We start from the raw sequence: 12,774 nt of genomic DNA on the forward strand, positions 1-12,774 counted from the left end.
TTCTGGGCTGCAATTCAAATCATTTATTTATTAATTCAATCTGTTTGGTTATTGGTAACTAACTATGGTGGGGAAGGGAATGTGCTGACTTCATGCCCCAAATCCCCCTGTTGCTTCTTTTGTTTTAAAAAGCAGTCCTAATAATAATTGATGGCATCGTCTTTGTGCTGCTTCAGTGACCTAACAGGGAGATAAAGATTCTAATTCTCCTTCTAATAAATGGATGCTTTGTGATTGCTCATTCTTGTGATAACTGTTTTGTGGATGCACTTATCTCCTGCCCTCATAATCCTTAATTCTCCCTGGTCCCAGTGTTTTTCAATCTTGGCAACTTGATGTGTGGACTTCAATTCCCAGTATTCCCCAGCATTCTTTAGCCAGCATGCTTCTAGGAATTGAAGTAGATATACAGGTGAAACTCGAAAAATTAGAATATCGTGCAAAAGTATATTTATTTCAGTAATGCAACTTAAAAGGTGAACCTAATATATGAGATAGACTCATTACATGCAAAGCAAGATAGTTCAAGCCGTGATTTGTCATAATTGTGATGATTATGGCTTACAGCTCATGAAAACCCCAAATCCACAATCTCAGAAAATTAGAATATTACATGCAATCAATAAAACAAGGATTATACATTGAACAATATCGGACCTCTGAAAAGTATAAGCATGCATATGTACTCAGTACTTGGTTTGGGCCCCTTTTGCAGCAATTACTGCCTCAATGCGGCGTGGCATGGAAGCTATCAGCCTGTGGCACTGCTGAGGTGTTATGGAAGACCAGGATGCTTCAATAGCGGCCTTCAGCTCTTCTGCATTGTTCGGTCTCATGCCTCTCATCTTTCTCTTGGCAATGCCCCATAGATTCTCTATGGGGTTCAGGTCAGGTGAGTTTGCTGGCCAATCGAGCACAATAATCCTACGGTCATTGAACCAGGTTTTGGTGCTTTTGGCAGTGTGTGCCTCTCCATTCTTCCTCCAGACTCTGGGTCCTTGGTTCCCAAATGAGATGCAAAAGTTGCTCTCATCAGAAAAGAGGACTTTGGACCACTGAGCAACAGACCAGTTCTGTTTTTCTTTAGCCCAGGTAAGATGCTTCTGACGTTGTTTGTTGTTCAGGNAGGAACCCTTTGCAGGTGTTATGGCTTAATTAGCTGATTAGAGTGGGACACTTTGAGCCTAGAATATTGAACCTTTTCACAATATTCTAATTTTCTGAGATTGTGGATTTGGGGTTTTCATGAGCTGTAAGCCATAATCATCTCACTTATGACACATCATGGCTTGAACTATCTTGCTTTGCATGTAATGAGTCTATCTTATATATTAGGTTCACCTTTTAAGTTGCATTACTGAAATAAATGAACTTTTGCACGATATTCTAATTTTTTGAGTTTCACCTGTATGTTCAAGTTGCCATGCTGCCATTGTCTATAATAAGGCACACGGATTCATAAAATTATTAACAAAATCTCAACACTATACACTTTCTATTGGGAAACAGCATAATTTCTGCTGACTCTTTAGCTCACGGCCTTTCTTTTTTACCTACACCCAGACTTCCAGCTGCTTCTGTGATATGTTTGCCTGTCTGACTCACCCAAATCTTACTTTCAACATGTCCAAACAAGATCTCCATTTTGAGTTGTGACCTTGCCTTGGATGTTGATGTCTCCAGCATAATCTGATAGGAATTCACTAAAGCTGCCCCAGCTAGCCTATAGATAGAAAATGTTGAGCTTTAAAGATGGTGGAGAAGTTGGTATCCTGGAAGCATTTATCTCCTGCAGAATCTATCTTGCTGTGCTTTGTTCTTTTCTATCTTCGGGAAGCATCCTAATTATTGGCAGAGCTGGCCTGAGATACTTTTCTGCATGAGATGGAGCAGTGAATAGCATCACACATAGAACCAACTCAAAGGAAAATAAGTTTCTCAAATGAGGCAGCTCCCCCAAACATCATCCCTAGCAATAGTAATACAATAAGGAAAAAAGAATTAACAATTGCCATCCTTTTATGTTTCTCTAAATTTGTATCCTTGGGGAATTGCCTCAGTCTACTTAACAGGTACTAATTCTTTGGCTGTAGCAGGTTTTTCTCCATGATGCAACTTTAAGACTGAGGGTCCTTGGTGCTCTCTGAGCTTGCTTGTTTTCATTCTGTAGATGTTTCATTACCCAAAATAGATAACATCATCAGTGCTACTCAACTTTAAGACTAAAAGCATCTTCATGCTTCAGCAAGCAAGCACTTTGCCCAGTTGCTGAAACACTTCTATGAAGTGGATTGTGTGAACTGGAAAAAACATCTGGGTCAGACAAGTCTACTTATGATGAATGAAGGCAAATATGTGTCCTGGATAAGATTGAAGGTCATGGGGACCAGAAGTTTATTCTTCCACCAGTCTGAAATCTTGGAAAAATAAACCTCTGGTCCCAAGAACAGCATGAAATCAACCTCTTTGGTCTCTGTTAGGAAAAAAAAGTTGCATCTTAAATACAAACTCTAAAAGAGGGGATGAAATAGAAATCCCAAGGCAAAGTTACTGAGACATATACACACGTTCAGCATCATCATGTTAAATGTTTAGCTAAAATGGTCCTTCAATTTTGCCTAAACTCTGAACAGGATATGAGTGCATGTAAAAGCCATGAGTCTCATTGCTGAATAGATAATGTAACCTGGCCTTTGAGATATAACATCTTTGTGATAGGATTACATATGTTCTGAAATATCAGTTACTTACATCTTAGATCCAGAAGAAGTCATGTGGGTATGGTAGGCAAGAGGACTTTGGCCTAGCTTTATCTAGTATGCCGGTTTTATCTTTTCTTGGAGAAGGAAGATCTGACTACAATTCATCCCTTAATAGCCTCTTACTTAGAATACTCTGAGTGAGGTTGTGTTACACAGCCAACTGGGTGACTTTGGGCCAGTCACTCTCTCTCAGCCCAACCCACCTCACAGGTTGTTGTTGCGGGGAAAATAGAGAAAGAAGGTGTATTGGATATGTTTGCTGCCTTGAGTTATTTGTAAAAATAATAAAGGCAGGATATAAATAATAAACAAACAAATCAGAAAGCACAACTGATGAAAAGTATAGTCTTTTGTTCAGAATGAACTTTGTAGACAACTTTCCCATGATTTTAGAACAATTTCATTGGCTATCAATTTATTTTCAAGAGGGTTTTTGGGGGGGGGAGGGGGAAAGGGAGCCTTCTATATTTTAGACTATTGTTTCTTAACCCCAACAGCTTAAAAGAGGTTTGGACTTCAACTCCCATAATTCCTCAGCCAGGCTGGGGAATTCTGGGAGTCGAAGAGCACACATTTTAGATTTGCTGAGGTTGAGAAACACTGATTTAGACAGCCTTAGTTGCTTGACGACTAAATTGGCAGGTGTTTGAAAACTGAGCTTTTTCAATAAAAACATCCCAATTGTTATTTTGTTTCCAAGAGGCAAGTTTGTTTTTTCCTTGAACTCTAGGACATTAGAAACCAAAGCAAAACCAAAATAAATGTTATTATATTTTCATTTTTTTTCCATTTTATGGTATGTTTTAATTGATACCATCTCAGCACCTACAGTGGTTAGGGCAGGTGTAGGCAACCTTGGCTCTTTTATGACTCGTGGACTTCAACTCCCAGAATTCCTGAGCCAGCCATGCTGGCTCAGGAATTCTGGGAGTTGAAGTCCACGAGTCATAAAAGAGCCAAGGTTGCCTACCCCTGGGTTAGGGTATTACATATGGACTAGTGAGACCAGATTCAAGTTCTCACTTGATGAGGGAACACATTGGGGCAATTCTGAGCCACTCACTTCATGGGGTTGTTGCTTAGAGGTTAGGAGTCCCGTTGAAGCTATCTTGAGCTCTCAGAAAAAAGCAAGATATTTAGTGGCAAAGGTTTATGATTTCATACAGCAAACTTTGGTTTAATGCCAGAGACTTGGTGAGCTGATATTGCAAAGACTGGTTCAGCTCACAGAGACCTGGAATTTGGTAGAACAAACAGGGGCTTCGTTTGCAGGCACTTGTGATTTTACACTCAAGCACTGGTTGAACTCACCAAAAGTTACATTTTCATTCAACTAAAATCCAGTTAAGAGGGATAAGCTTTTGATATCATAGGAAACAGCAAGTTATACATGACAAGAGACTTCTCATTTTGCAGTACCGCTTCAAGCTCAGTTAGCTGGTTTAATGAACTGATTGCAGTCTGATTGTGGAAGAGGAGCAAAAATAAATTTTGCACACTGTGCTATGTGTGCATGTCTCATAAACAGCCATCTTGTCGTAACACCCCTTTAAAAAAAAAAGTTGAAATGGAATAATTTTTTCTGACACTAAAATAAATGAAAATGACTGGTGGATAGCAGAATCCTTCCTGCTTCGACAAATACAGAGTTTGGAATAATAAGTAAGCAGTTTTAATATACTGATATATTTGTTGGGGAATAAAAGTAATCTTTTTTTCCTTTGCCATTCAAATATTCTAACAAATGGAGGTGGTACAATTATCTGTTGAAGGGCTCAGCCACTTTGAAAAAAAAACATAAGACCAGAAAAGTGATTGTAATGAAATGCCATCCTATTGACTAAACCAGATGCTTGCTTTCAGTCTCATCAGCTCATCATCATTTGCTGACCTATTTTTTTTCTCATTTCAAGCCCTGCAGAGCAGATGCCACAGCCCTGACTCATTCATGCTGTGTAATTTGATCGAGGGTATGTCAAAATGTTATTTTGCACTTCCGATACAGGATTTGCTAATGACATTTGTTGTATCACAGTGACAACATCAGATCCTGGAAATCCCGTCATATAATTGACGTATCTGGGGAAAAATTCATTTGTTTGTAACTGCTTATGACATCTCCAACTTATTGAGGTTTTGCTGGTAGAGCCTGGTACCCCTTGGCCCTTCTCAGTAATAGAATATCAGTAGTTCCACAGGTTCTTCCAGGTGTGCATCATATGTTAGTTAAGCACATCCATTACCACAAGCAATTTTTTTGTTCCAAAACTATTATATTTCATCTTAAACACCATAATAATGGTCTACATTGTAAGGTTTTTATAAAAATCACTGAAATCAGCCTATGGTATCTTCCAAAAAGTTTAGGTTACAATTCATGTAATCCATTTCTGCCCGCTCTTAGAACACTGGAGTAATTATATACCAATATTTTATAAATCTAATGATAATCGAATGCAATTTACATCAAATTTGTTTTTTGTCCTGGTCATATTACTTTATTCAGGCACTCCCAATAATTTCAAGTATAATTTATGACATGCTGCTTTATGATCAAGTTTGTTCTTATCCTGACTTAACAATTTATGTAAAAAAACCCTTTATGTGCATACAAAGACACAATTAAACAAAAAGTAAAAAAAAAGATTGCTCATGCATATGCTCACTGCTTTAAAGAAGAAAGTTAGACTTAAACCACTTCCTCTGAAATCAGGTAATTAAAAATAACTTAGTGTTGGTTACATCATACAGTACAGATCATTCCAGTGATTTAATCAGGAATACTACTATAGTGATTTACAGAGTGCTTATCCATGGGACTTCACATAGCAGGCACAAAAAGTACAAATCATATCAGCTTTTCCCAATCTGGTATTGGACGCTGGTTCCCATAATTCCACTTAGCAGATGGCTGGACATTGAAATCCAACACATCTGGAAGATACCTAATTGGGAAAGGCTGATGTTACTGTTCAGTAATGCTTCTTCCCCAGTCCTAAAAATATGCATACCATAGATAAGATTACAGCACTGCTACCATTTCATTCACTTTGAAAGATCAGGGTATCTTGCTAACCATCTACTGCATCCTAGCTGGAGAATTCTGGGAGTTGGTGTCCATCCATCTTAAAAGTGGTCAAGGTTAAAAAACATTGATCTACTGCAAACCCATTGAAATCACTTTTACTATTTCTCGGGTATCCCGGATTGCACAAATATTGCCCTTTAATAACAGTTCACTAATCAGAGTTGCTAAAAATAATTTTTTCTCAACTAAAACACATGTTTTAGTGTGGCATGTGAAAACTATGGTTTTTTTTAAAAAAAATAAGACTATAGAATTTTAAAATAGGGAATTGAATGGTTAATCTTTTCCATATCAAATAGTCAATGCTTCAGTCTAGTGGCAGAGCCAAATGAAGAAAAAAAGCAGGCACACAATTACGTGTCATGTAACTTGGATGTACATTTACACTGGAATCTCATTGGTTCCATTAACATGGTTTGGTAAACATTTTTACCACTTGCTGTGGGGTTCAATTAGCACACACACAAACACACAGTTCTTCTGCCTGTATGCAAGCAATGCTTAAAATTCCTCCTTTCCCTCTGCAACCTCCTGTTTTTTTAGAAAACACCTGTTTGGATGGAATGGGACTTTTGTTGAACTGTATAATTTGGGAGACGGCTGCTGAAATAATTGAAGACCATTTCTTCCCTGTGGTAAGGAGATTCAACTAGATACCAATACTTTCCATGCTTGGAAGGAAGCCAAGCCTTCTTGTCATTGATTGACCAATCTAGAGCTAGACCTATATTTTTTCTTGAAGACCAAAGATGTGCATTGTTTTCTATACTATATTTTTGATTAATTCAGTGATTTTGAGGAAGGGATGCTAAGATTTGGTGATCATTCTATTTATATTCTACCATCTTTCCTCCAAAGAACAGAGAAAAATCAAAGCTTACTGTTCAAAGCAGTTTCCTAAGCAATGAGTAAATTAGCCAGATTTCCTTAACTTCAGCTCCTTACTGATTATTCTTTGGCCACACTGACTAAGTCTATATTCCCGGCAGTCCTCCAATAAGCCACTTAGGAATTCTTACTCACAGTTGACACAGGAGCTGCAGTTATGTATATGGTTATAGGATATAGTTTGTTCGGGAGCCTTAACTTGATCTCATGTGACAGACTACATAAATATTACTCCAAAATGTTTATTGTACAAAAAATTAATTCTAGAAAACAATATAGGACAATTAGCTTCACTTTTTCAAGATTCCTATACACATTGCAATAGATAACATTTGGTTTCAGAACACATTCAGTCATATAAAAATATAATTATTTACATTACGTTTACATCCTTAAACAAGGTTATCAATTTGGTTTTTTATAAAAAGGCACTCGAATGGTATTGCTCATTTGAGGAGATTACTCATGGTATTGCATTTCCTTTGTGCAATTAGGAAAATAAAGCTTTAAAGATATCCATTGTTATCCCACCATCCCTCACTCTTGCACTTATTCCCATTTTAACAATAAGTTCACAAGCCCAACATTTTGTTAAAAATAAAGGAAGCATCATCAAAAATGTGGCAGTTTTACAAAGGCACATTCTGTTAAAACATGGCAAACAATTGGACGTACATTCTTCTGTTCCTTTGAAATGATGCGATTTTCAGACATTTCAGATCACTCATCAAGAAGCACACTATGCTAAAAAATATTTGACATTTACTGACTTCATGTAGAAGACGCTGACAAGCACGTGTGATACTTGGTATGTAGCAAAATTTTGGTTCTTTGAGATACTTTGGCTTGAACGGTAATTTTAACTGTGATATATTCTTATAAAAAGTCAATTTGGCATTTGCATCTTCTTCTATATGTCTCGTTACTTTTGTGTTACAGAAAAGTCATGCTTAAAACAAGTGAAATAAAACTTTTTTCTTTTGCACCTCTTGGGAAACAGACGGACAAATACATGGAAAGGGGTGGATGTCTCTTTAATCTGTGGCAAAGGCATGAAAACAGGTAAACTCAGTGAGCTACACAGCAGCCAGATTCCTCATGTTTGTGCAGAAGAGACATTCGAGAGAAAGTTTTGGAACAATTTTTGCACTGGTATTTCTTCACATCTGAATGGGTCTGCAGATGGGCCCTCAAGTTTGACCTGTCTGCAAATGCCCTGTTGCAATGAGGGCATGAAAAAGGCTTCTCTCCTGAAAAGAAGGAAAGAAGGAATTTAGTCACTTGAATGCTATAATAATGAAACGTGCATATTAAGTGGGCAAACTATTAGCACAGCGGGAGGAGGTGATGGGTGGATTCTGAATGCCATCAGAGGTTCTGTTCTTTACATTGTGGGCAACTCAGAGCTTGCAGAAAATCATGATGCATTGAATGACAAGTCACTAACCTATTCTACTTCAGCAGGTGCAGCCAGCACCCTGAAGGTTGGGCTCCACCCAACATTTCCCTATGTTTCCTCCATTCATTTACTGCATCCTGTGCAACGCCTTTTGCTGCCCAAGGCTGTGATTTGTGTGCTGTTGATGTGGATGGCAGAGGTCCCATCAGATTTAATGCTTTTAGTATTCTGCTTTTGTGAAATCAACATATAGATTCACATATGATGTTACTTGCAGTCTCAGGAAGAAACACGATGAATAAAAAGTTTGCACCTAATTGAACAGTTCACTGAATATTTGTAAATGCTGTCTGTCCATAGTTTGAATGTATGTAATTTAATGCAGAATTCAGTTGGCTTGGATAACTATACAGTCAATCCTCTTTGGAAATTCCCTTAGACTGTGCTTGGTGGAGTTTGGTGCCATATGAGCATGCACTGCATTATAACCTTGAAGAGTTTAGTTAGAATTGTTAAAGACAATCTGAGAGTTATTTCTGCATAAACCAGATCAGAGAGTATTCTGTTTTAGGACTAGTTGTATTGTTCATGTATCCACAGTTGTATAAAACTTAAGGTCACCTTAATCCCAGATAACTATAGTTAAGATCCCTTTTTAGGCTGCAGTCCTAAATCAGAAACAACTGCAGTCTTCATCTCATTTATCTGACCAAATAATTGGTTTCAAGGAAAAACTCATGTCTAAATAACGTTCAAGGAAAAAAACTACCTTCTATGTCCATATGCTGACTAATGGGCTTTGCTGTATGCACTGCCTGGGCACAACTCTTGACTGTGCAGATTCTTGTTGGAAACTTGATCTGTTTGCCTCCTATTCCCTCTGTGTCTGCTTCTTTTCTCTTACTCCTGCATGGATCATGTTCCAAGGCATTTTTATGGCCAGCTGGATCCCTGCCTTTTGACACCTTGCTGAAAATTTCAGAGAAGCTAGAAGTTGCCATGGCAGGACAAAATTTGGCCCACTCACATAAGGTTTTTTTTTTTAAAAGGGGGGGGGTTGTAATAGAAAATGCCCACTGAACATCTAAAAGACCAAAATGCAATTAATGTCTATGTAATTGCAACAACTGAAGAAGATAAAAAGAGCTGCCAGTGTGTCAGAACGGTCAATAAAAAGAACAGTTGGAAAGCTCTATACCACGTATGTGTAAAACCATATTTCCCTCTTACCAGTATGAGTCCGGATATGTCCTTGAAGTAGCCAGGGTCGAGAGAAAGCCTTGCCACAAATCTTGCAGACACAAGGTAGCGTGTGGGTCCTGATGTGCATCTTTAGAGCCCCCAAGCTCACGTATTCCTTATCACAGTATTTACAGCTGAAGGATTTCCTAGACTGGGCATCACAGTGCAACTGCTTATGTTTGGCAAGTCCAGAGAAAGTTGAATAAGTCTTGTTGCATAGACTACACTGAAATTTTTCAGCTTCAGTTGCATGGGGGTGGGAAAGCTTGGACTGGATTCTCTCCTCTTCATCACTAATGGGGCTTTCTGAGCCACTGTGATCTTTGGACGAAGTGTCAGAATGAGGGGGTGGGCTGACTCTTCCCAAAGATGAAGGATATCCAGAAAGAGGAGAAAGATCACTGGGTAAGGGGGAAGGCAACAGCCCAGTTGTAGTCCAGACTGTGATGGGATTGTACGCAACTGAACTCAGGATTTCTGGTTGTGGAATTATCGGCACTGGGTAGCTCTCATAAAGGTATGGGGAAATAATCACTGGAAAGAAGACAAAGAGAGGAAAACCATTAGAAAATGAAGGAGATAATAGCCATATTACTCAGACTTACCCAGATGGGAAGTGATGAAATTGTCATGACATTGACAAACATACATTTTTAAAATGTAGAAAGTTCAAGGAACGCAGTCCTTCATATAGGCAAGTTTACACTGTGCACCATAAACTGGGGGAGGTCCGATTTGGTCCAAGGCATAGTTCTCTCCCAGTTTGGTCAAGAAACCCAGCAGTAAAATCCAGCTTTATCCTCCTAGGTTTCCAAATTTCTCTTGTTCAAATGCAATTTTAGCAGTTAAGCAAAAAAGGCAGAGGTTTCAAAAGGTTGGTGCTGACACGTTGTAAATAGGACGAAAAGAAAGCACTGCCCAGGGGGACGAAAAAGTATGCTAAAGTGCACACAGACACTTTGGTACAAACAGGCAGGGAGGTTTACCTCCAGAACGATCGTTACCCCAAATTGGAGCCCGACTTCCAGCTTCCGTGCAGATTTCCCCCTGGCATTACCTGTATGCGTATCCAGTTCGCTATAGTTGGGCTTTTTGGACGCGTTGAAATGTTTCTTCACCAAGAAGGACCGTGGCATTTTGAAACACAAGGACTGCTTCCCCCTTCCCGGATTTCCTCTCGCTGAGGAATAACGGTTCCCAACTTTCGAGCAGCAGAAGAGAGAAGAATCACTGCAGGGACATTGGTCCTCTAGAACATCTCCTCCTCTGTTTGCCCCATGCAGCAAAATTATGTAGTGCAAAGAACTCCTTGAAAAGTGCAGTAAATACCCCACTCATCAGGTGCAAGAGGGGAGGGGTCCGGGGACGCCGTTTCAGCCAATCCGGAATTCGCTCATGTTCTTTTGACAAACTCGAGCTTCTTTGGGCCGGGGACTTCTCCCGGCTCTTAGCAGGGAAGATCCAATCCCTTGGAGTTGCTCAGGAGTTGGATCAAGTTTCAACTCCTCCCTTTCGTGATGGCTGCAAAGGAGAGAGGAAGACGCTCCTCTCCAGAGGAGAGGGCAAGGCAGGCGCGCTGGAGTCTTTCTGCTTGCTCCTCCCGGGCCAATTCCCCTCCGGGAGATGGGGGGGGGGGGAGCGCCGCCCAGGAAAAGGGCCTTTTTGCTCGCACTCCCGGAGCTGCGGAGTTTTTGCGAAGTTTCTTCAAACGGCGCGCCTGCCTCCCAGATCTGCGCGAGGCAAGGCAGAGGAGAAACGCTTCCCTCGGCGGAGCAAAGAACCGAGAGTAGAGAGGAGACGTCTAATGGTCCAGTCGAAGACGTTATATGAGCGAGGCTTTGCTTTGTCAGGGCGGTGCAATCTATTTTGGGAACCGCTGAGAAATGTTGCATAGGTTAAGGAAATAGCCCCCACTTTTCTTGCCTTTTGAATGACAGAATAGCCCCGATGGTAACTCAAAGGTAGCCGGGCACATGAAACTAAAGATGAAGGATAAAGATCAAGTTGGATCCGTGTTACTTTGGATGTCTTCTGTGTAAAAATGAAACCCACAAGACTCGGTTCTTCTGCTCTGCAAAACACTCCAATGTCAGGCATGCTTACCTGAGAGAAAAATCTCCTCGAACATAGTTGGGTTTTGATTCTAAGCAAAAGTGCTGTGGAGGGCACAGGAGCCTTTTCTATTTTAGAATTTTCTTGCTGCAAGGGATTCTGCATTTCCTTCCTGGAGGAAATTGAGTCATTCCTGTAAATACCCCAGCACAGAATTAAATATTTGCAGCCAAACGCTCCAGTTAGCCCAGAGAGCCTCTGTGGAATAGAGGAAAACTATCCAGCTCCCTCTAATAACCAGTTTTTCTGGCTCAGCTTTTTCCAAACGTGTGCCCTCCAGATGTGTTGGAAGTAGGCTTTGGATATCTGGAAGGCATCAGATTAGAGAAGGCAGATCCAGACCTCTTTTCCCAAAATATATTGATGCACTTTATAACTCTTGAATACTTCATTCTCACATGATGCAAAATTGGGTTGTTCATGAAATGCTCCCTGCAATTTATATGCAGTTTAAGCCAAATAATCATATGCTCATTCTGTTTATAACTGAAATTTATTTCTTGTTCCATACCTTTATGTCTCCAAATTCTTCTTAAAATTACACTTTTACATACACAGTTATCACAACATGTGTCAGTAGATCCAGGGATATAAAGTGGAAGTAGAAGGTGGAAAGTTACACTGAGACCACCCCAGCCTCCTTTGCAACAGGTGTTGAAGTGAAGATATGGAAAAAAAATCTCTGTGGTTCTGTTAAGACTTGTAAGAGCAAAGTGCTTTGTCAAGCTGCATAACTTCTTTATCTGGGAGATGCCAAAACAAGTGCAGCAGTGGAGTTAATCTGCTTTCATGTAGAGATCCAACTGTTAACAGACTCCAAGAAAGTCTTACATTTTTGTTGTTGTTGAAAGAACACCTATGCTGAAGAATCTTGATTGGTTTGCTAGCACCAAGCAGGATAGTTATTTATTTATTTTTACAGTGGTATAACGTGGCTTCTGCTTTGATGCAATGAACTCAAGGAAATAACTAGAGATGCTTTCCTAGGCATGTTTTCTTCTAGATAAATATGCATGCAATCAAAGACATTTTAGAGTAGAGTAAACAATCTGGTGGTCTCCAGATGTTACGGAGGATAGTTTTCTCAATCCCTTATCACTGAGTGGTGCTTTGGGGGAGCTGCAGTCCAAATAACAGGAGCACGCTAGAGTACTTATCTCTGTTTTAGTGGTTCAACTAATTTCCTTCTGCTTTTAGGCTGCCATTCCTGCATAACAATTGTTAAAATGTTACTTCACTTCCTGCCCCCTGTGAAGCCTTCCTTCTTACTACTGCTTTCTTTG

At 39.7% G+C, this 12,774-nt stretch overlaps 1 protein-coding gene across 1 annotated transcript; it reads right to left on the minus strand.

Annotated features, from left to right (window-relative positions):
* Window positions 1-6,965: 6,965 nt before the first annotated feature.
* SNAI2 (snail family transcriptional repressor 2) lies at window positions 6,966-10,751 on the minus strand. The gene is made up of 3 exons (XM_015817936.1): window positions 10,437-10,751; window positions 9,368-9,913; window positions 6,966-7,988 (listed from the first exon to the last, which is right to left on the minus strand). Exons 1-3 carry the CDS (start codon window positions 10,513-10,515, stop codon window positions 7,807-7,809), a joined length of 807 nt encoding a protein of 268 aa, XP_015673422.1. The 5' UTR covers window positions 10,516-10,751; the 3' UTR covers window positions 6,966-7,806.
* Between the last annotated feature and the right edge of the window lie 2,023 nt (window positions 10,752-12,774).

The sequence above is a fragment of the Protobothrops mucrosquamatus genome, unplaced genomic scaffold (genome assembly GCF_001527695.2).
Source record: "Protobothrops mucrosquamatus isolate PMUCROS unplaced genomic scaffold, P.Mucros_1.0 scaffold657, whole genome shotgun sequence".
Classification (NCBI taxonomy): Eukaryota; Metazoa; Chordata; class Lepidosauria; order Squamata; family Viperidae; genus Protobothrops; species Protobothrops mucrosquamatus.